Below are 5391 nucleotides of genomic sequence, written 5' to 3' on the forward strand. Positions count from 1 at the left end.
TGGCGTTGAGCTGGATGTCGCGGTCGCTGTCGAGCGTCTCGGTGCCGCTGGTCCGGTTTGGGTTGGCCGCCGCCGACGACGACATGGTCCGCCCCAGGAAGCCTGCGATGCCTCCGCCACCTGCTCCGCCGGCGACGCTGTGGGCGTCTTCGCTGCCCTTGCTCGCCTCGGCCTCCTTGGCTGCGGTATCGTTCCTCGTCTTGCGCTCGCGGGCCTCGTGGGCCGCAGCCACGAGCTCGAGCAGCTCGCGTCGGATCGGCTGGTGGCGGTCCGCGTGGTCACCGAACGTCTTCCTCGCCGCGGCTGGCGTCGTCGCCGAGGCCGACGTCGAGCTGGCCTTGCGGAAGATGGGCACGCTGGCGGTGCCAAAGACGAGCTCCGGCAGCTCCTCGTCCTCGTCGTCGCCGGCACTGGCGCCGAGGAACGGTGCTGTCGTCGCAGTCGGGGGCGCCGCCGCCGCTGCCGAAGACGCTGCTGCCGCCGCCGCCTGGGTCGAGCCTTGCTGCTGGTTGTCCTTTTCGTGCTCGTCGGCCATGGCGCCAAAGAAGGCCTCGCGGCGCGCCTCGGCCAGGCTCTTGGTGCTGCCGACGGTGCGGAACGACTTGGCGCTGGCCTTGCGCTGCAGCCGGCTGGCCTGCGCGTCTGTCGAGGCGATGCCGTGCTCCTCGTCCTCGTCGCCCTCGTGGTGCTCATGCAGCACCTCGTCCAGGCGGGTACTGCGGACGCGGGTGAGTGGCGAGAAGCCGCTGGAGCCGGCCGAGGCTGCGGCCGTCGTCGTTGGCGGAGGTGCAGGCTGCTGACGTCCACCGCTGCCGACACCAGTGCTTGAGCCTTTGCGTCCGAGCTGTGCCGCCGGGAAGACGGTGCGCGGCGAGGGCATGGCGATCAGCACCGTCACGTTGACCGAGGCCGGGAGCGCATCGTCGCCCACAGGGGTCGTGGTGGCATCCGCATCGTCGCCGCTCGAGGAGCCGGTAACGCCAGCGACGCCTGCAGTTGCGCCGTTGGGCGAGTCGTTGCCGGCGGAGGCCGCCTCGAGGGCACCGCCCGTACCAGCAGCGCCGCCACCGCCGCGGCGGAGGAAGCCAGGCAGGTGCATGTGGCGCGAGACCATGTTGCTGCGGACCTGCGAGGTGGGTGGGTAGGTGCTGCCGTTGGCGCCGCTGCCGTTGCCGCCCTTGTTCTTTTCGCCGTCCTTGGTCGATGCCGTGTCGTTGGGGAAGAGGTCAGAGTAGACGCTCGGAGGCAGGGCAGCAGAGACGGGCTGCAAAGACAAAAGGAACCCAGAGCGTCAAAGGAGTGAAGCAATCGGACGGTGAGCTCGACGGTTTACCGACTGTCTGCTGCGACGGCCAAGCGAAGCTCACCATGACGGCATCCCAGCCGCGGAGCTTGGCTTCCGGATCGGTGCGCTGAGGCATGTAGTCGTGGGCGATCTTGGCCTCCCAGAGTTTCGGTGGGGCGAGGGTGTCTTCGACCTCGCGCGCCTGGCCAAGGATGCGGTCGATGGGCCCGTCGGGCAGCAGTCCCAGCCGCCTCAGCCGGCGGTTGCGGACAATGATGCGCAGAAGGACAAAGGCGACCACCAGGACGAAGAGGGCGATGGCTGTGATCGCAAAGGCAAGGAAGGGAGTGGGCAGGGTGGGACCGGCGGGTGAGCTGCTGCTGCTCATCTGACGCTTGGCAAGGGAGAGAGGCCAGCCGTGATGCACGCCGCTGCCGCGAATGCTGTCCGCGTTGCCAACGACACCGCGCCCACGCTGCAGCTGCGAGATCTGCGCCGCGCGACGTAGCAGCCGAGAGCATCGAGGCCATCGCCGACGAGCGTCGGGTGCAGAGGTCCGGAGTGGACGGATGGCGGCAGCGGGCAAGGCGGGGCAGGGCAGAAAGGAGGCGAAGCAAACAGGGCGGAGCAGGGGGAGTCAGAGGGGAGCCGTCCTTTACTAACCGATGATGAGCGTCTGAGATGGTCCGAAGCAGAGCGCAGGGAGGTCGGATAATTGCGGGGAGGTGCGTGGGGAGGCAAGGGAGGGGGCGGAGCATCGATTGATGGGCGTGAGACTGCTGCGTCGAGGTGTTCGTCGAAGACCGAGGGAGCGGGAGGAGCAAAGTTGACGGAGCAACACGCCGGACGTCGACGCCAGCATCACCCGAAAGTTGGCGTGGCGTGGCAAAAGCATCACCCGCCGGCGTGCGGCGGAGAGCGATCCGCCGGAGGGTGCAGGTGACGGGGAGCGAGAGAAGGAGGAAGGACGGAGTGGGGGCAAGGAGCAAGTCAACTCACAAAGACGCTAGGTGGGGTGCCGTTGCCGTTGCCGCCAAACAGGCCGCCGCCGCTTCCGCTGGTCGACGTGTTGGAGGGCGTGGCAGAAGGCGGTGGTGCCGTCGAGTTGGGGTCCTGCCGGCGTTGCAGGCGTGAGGGATGACTAAGGGCCGCCTGCTCGAGCATGACGGGCGCGTCGACGTCGAGGCTGCGTTGGCCGTCGCTGCGCCGGTTCTTTTGCTGCCACTCCTTGTCGATGGCGGCGACAAAGTCTCCGGCCTCGTGACCGATGTCGCACTGCTTCCACTGGCCTCCGTCGCGGATGCAGCGGACGTGGCCCTCGATGAGGATGGTGCACGAGGTGGTGACGCCGTCGTGCTTGGACCTGGCCACGCTGTCGCGGAGGAGACGACGGCCGAGCTTGCCGTTGACGCAACGCTCGATGCCGTCGCGGTGCCAATCGGGGCCGTCGATGAGGTCGAGGCAGCGCTTGGCGAGGGCCTCTGATCCGATGCGGGCGAGGCCGGCGTAGTTTTGGCACTGGATAAAGTTCCACCACTTTCGCTGTGCGGCGCTCGGGCTGAGGTCCCAGCGGTCCGGTGCGTGCTTGGGATCGAGGGCGTGCTGGAGGCAGAGCTGCTGGATGTTGGCGGCGCACTCCGAGTCGCCGTGCTTGCAGTCGACACCGTAGGTGGCCGACGAGTTGAGTGTGCCGATGTAGGCCATCTCGAGGTGGACCTTTGTGTTTACGCGGTCGAGGGCCTTGTCGAAGGTGGCCTCGCACGCCAGGGCGTCTGGGCAGCGCGACATGACGCCGAGGGTGACATTGACTCGCCTGGTCGAGGGGCCCAGCGAAGAGGCGGGCGATGCGTCACGCGCAGGGTCGGCAAAGACGGCCTGCTGCTGCGGCGATGCATGCGAGGTCGTCGCGGGGATGGCGAGAGCCGATGGCGCGGACGACAGCGAGAGTGCGGCCAGCATGGTGATGAGGACGGCGACGAGCAGCGTGGGGCGGCGGCAGTGGCCGCTGGAGGGTGCAAGAAAGCTCTGCATGGTCGGCCGTCCGGGTTGGTGCGCGTTGTATGGTAAATCCCTGTTCCGGTGTGCGGGGATGAGTCCGGGGCCAGGAGGGCGCTGCTGGTGTGTGCTGCTGTGGTGCGGATCGGATGGTGGCTATGAGCAGCTGGTGGAGGAGGAGGCAAGGTGGCCGCTTAGGTGTCCATGTCGGCGCAGAGTCAAAGAGCTGGAGTGGTCGTGTCGGGTCGTATCGGGTGAGTTCGTATCCTGTCGCCGAGCGCGGTGCGGGTGGATGGTGTTCCGAGGGGCGGGAGAGCGATCAGTGGCGAGCCGTTGACGCGGTGACGGTGCCGGTGATGGTGGTGGCGGTGGTGGTGGTGGTGAGAGCAAGCAACTGAAGCACGAGGGCATGCAGCCAGGCCAGGCAGCCAAGGAGGTTGCGGGCGGTGCAGGTCGGATTGAGTCAGCCGCTGCGCTGCTGGGCTGGGCTGGGCTGGGCTGGGCTGGGCTGGGCTGGGCTGAGCTTGGCTGTGGCTGGGCTAGACTGGCCTGACTCTGGCGTGAGCTGCGTTGTGGGTGGGTCGGATCTGGTGCCCCACGGCCTCGGCCCCTCCGCTTCGGCCTTCCATTTCCGATGGGCAGCTGGGGCCTGCACGAAAGGGTGGAGGATGAGCTCATGAAAGCCGGATCCGAACGAGGTCTAGGGCCGGATGGCCACCCGATTGTGCATCGACGGGCTAGCCACCCGATTTTCAGCCAAGGTCGAGAGCAGGTCGAGGCCCTCGTCGTTCACTCAATATTCGGATCCGAAAGAGCTCCACCCATCGGCGAGGGTCTCGTACCCGTTTCAAGGTCGAGCGCGCATGGGCTGGCCGCGTGCGTTCTTGATCCCTGATTCTCAGGCACGGCCGAGCATTTTCCCAGATTCGCCCTCGAGCATGCTCGCGTCTACCCCATTTTTCGCCAAGGCCAGCGCGGGGTAAGATCTCGACGAGGTCAAAACGTGAAAATCCGGGGCAGACGAGCCTTTTCGAAAATTCCAACGTGGGTCGGCGAGGTTCACCGTTCGAAGGTCGGGCCTCGTCGTGGATCTCGAGACGATCGCGGGTTGTGGGGCAGACGAACAGATTTAAAAACAGAGCCGTTACCGAAGCAAATGTTTCTTCGCGATCGAAACTCCAAAAGCCGGAGACGAGGACGTGCGGGGGCCTCCAGTCGAGCGTGGAGACGAGCACATGCGAGCGCGGGGCAGACGCCCATGGATCGACCCCGATCAATGCCCGATGCAAAAATTCCAAGGCCCGACGCTTCCAGGGCGGGGTCGAGCACGGCCCACCCTCACGGTTCAGGCCAGGGCAGGCCAGGGCAGGCCGGCCACGCCTGGCCAGGCCAAGCCAAGCTGGACCGAGCGTCACCCACCCACCCACACCTTCCGCTTGACCATCAGGAACCCACTCCACCACCACACCCCCCCACACACCACACGTCGCAGCACCATCACGAGGATGACGGAAGAGTACACGACGACGCTGTTCCTTGCGCGCGAGTGCTTCGTGTACCGCGTACCGCCACGCACGTCTTCGGCGGGCTACAAGGCGGCCGAGTGGGGCGACATGGAGGCCTTTCTCTGGAAGGGACGGCTGCGCATCCTCGAAGTGGGCCAGCGCGCCTGCGAGATCCGCCTCGAAGACGGCAATACTGGTGAGTCCCGTACCTGCGTCCATCATGGCGCTGGGACGAACAAAGCCATGGGCAACTGACCGGCCCTCTCTTCCCACTCCGACGACGTTGTCGGCTCCCGGCTCGCCTGCTCCCACTCTGCTGCGACTACACCTCGACAGGGGACCTGTTTGCGCTGTGCCCCTACGACATCAGCGGGACGAGCGTAGAACCCGTGCTCGACTCGTCGCGCTACTTTGTGCTCCGTGTCGAATCCGACGCACCGGGCGGCGCGGGCGGCAAGCGGAAAGCCTACATCGGCATGGGCGTGAGTAGCCTTGTCGTCTTCACCCCTCTGCTCCTTGAACCTTCGATCTTCGCCCCTATGTGCTGGGATGACCCAACTGGCCCTCTTCCTCCTTTCTCCTTCCCTCTTCTCCTCCCCCCCCTCC

The 5391-nt window shown here is 66.5% G+C and overlaps 2 protein-coding genes across 2 annotated transcripts in view; one reads left to right on the forward strand and one right to left on the reverse strand.

Moving 5' to 3' along the window:
* PFL1_04676 (uncharacterized protein) overlaps positions 1–3316 on the reverse strand; it is a gene marked incomplete at both ends in the record, with an annotated part of 3662 nt that extends 346 nt beyond the window's left edge. The window contains 3 exons of the mRNA XM_007882202.1: positions 137–1264; positions 1368–1679; positions 2285–3316. Coding sequence (XP_007880393.1) covers positions 137–1264; positions 1368–1679; positions 2285–3316 — 2472 coding nt within the window. The remainder of the gene's footprint in view (positions 1–136; positions 1265–1367; positions 1680–2284) is intronic.
* A 1469-nt stretch (positions 3317–4785) lies between these two features.
* The window catches only part of PFL1_04677 (uncharacterized protein), a gene marked incomplete at both ends in the record, with an annotated part of 1241 nt that continues 635 nt past the window's right edge, over positions 4786–5391 (forward strand). Inside the window, 2 exons of the mRNA XM_007882203.1 lie at positions 4786–4981; positions 5122–5267. Coding sequence (XP_007880394.1) covers positions 4786–4981; positions 5122–5267 — 342 coding nt within the window. The remainder of the gene's footprint in view (positions 4982–5121; positions 5268–5391) is intronic.

The sequence above is a fragment of the Pseudozyma flocculosa genome, assembly GCF_000417875.1.
Source record: "Pseudozyma flocculosa PF-1 unplaced genomic scaffold scaffold00015, whole genome shotgun sequence".
Lineage (NCBI taxonomy): Eukaryota > Fungi > Basidiomycota > Ustilaginomycetes > Ustilaginales > Ustilaginaceae > Pseudozyma > Pseudozyma flocculosa.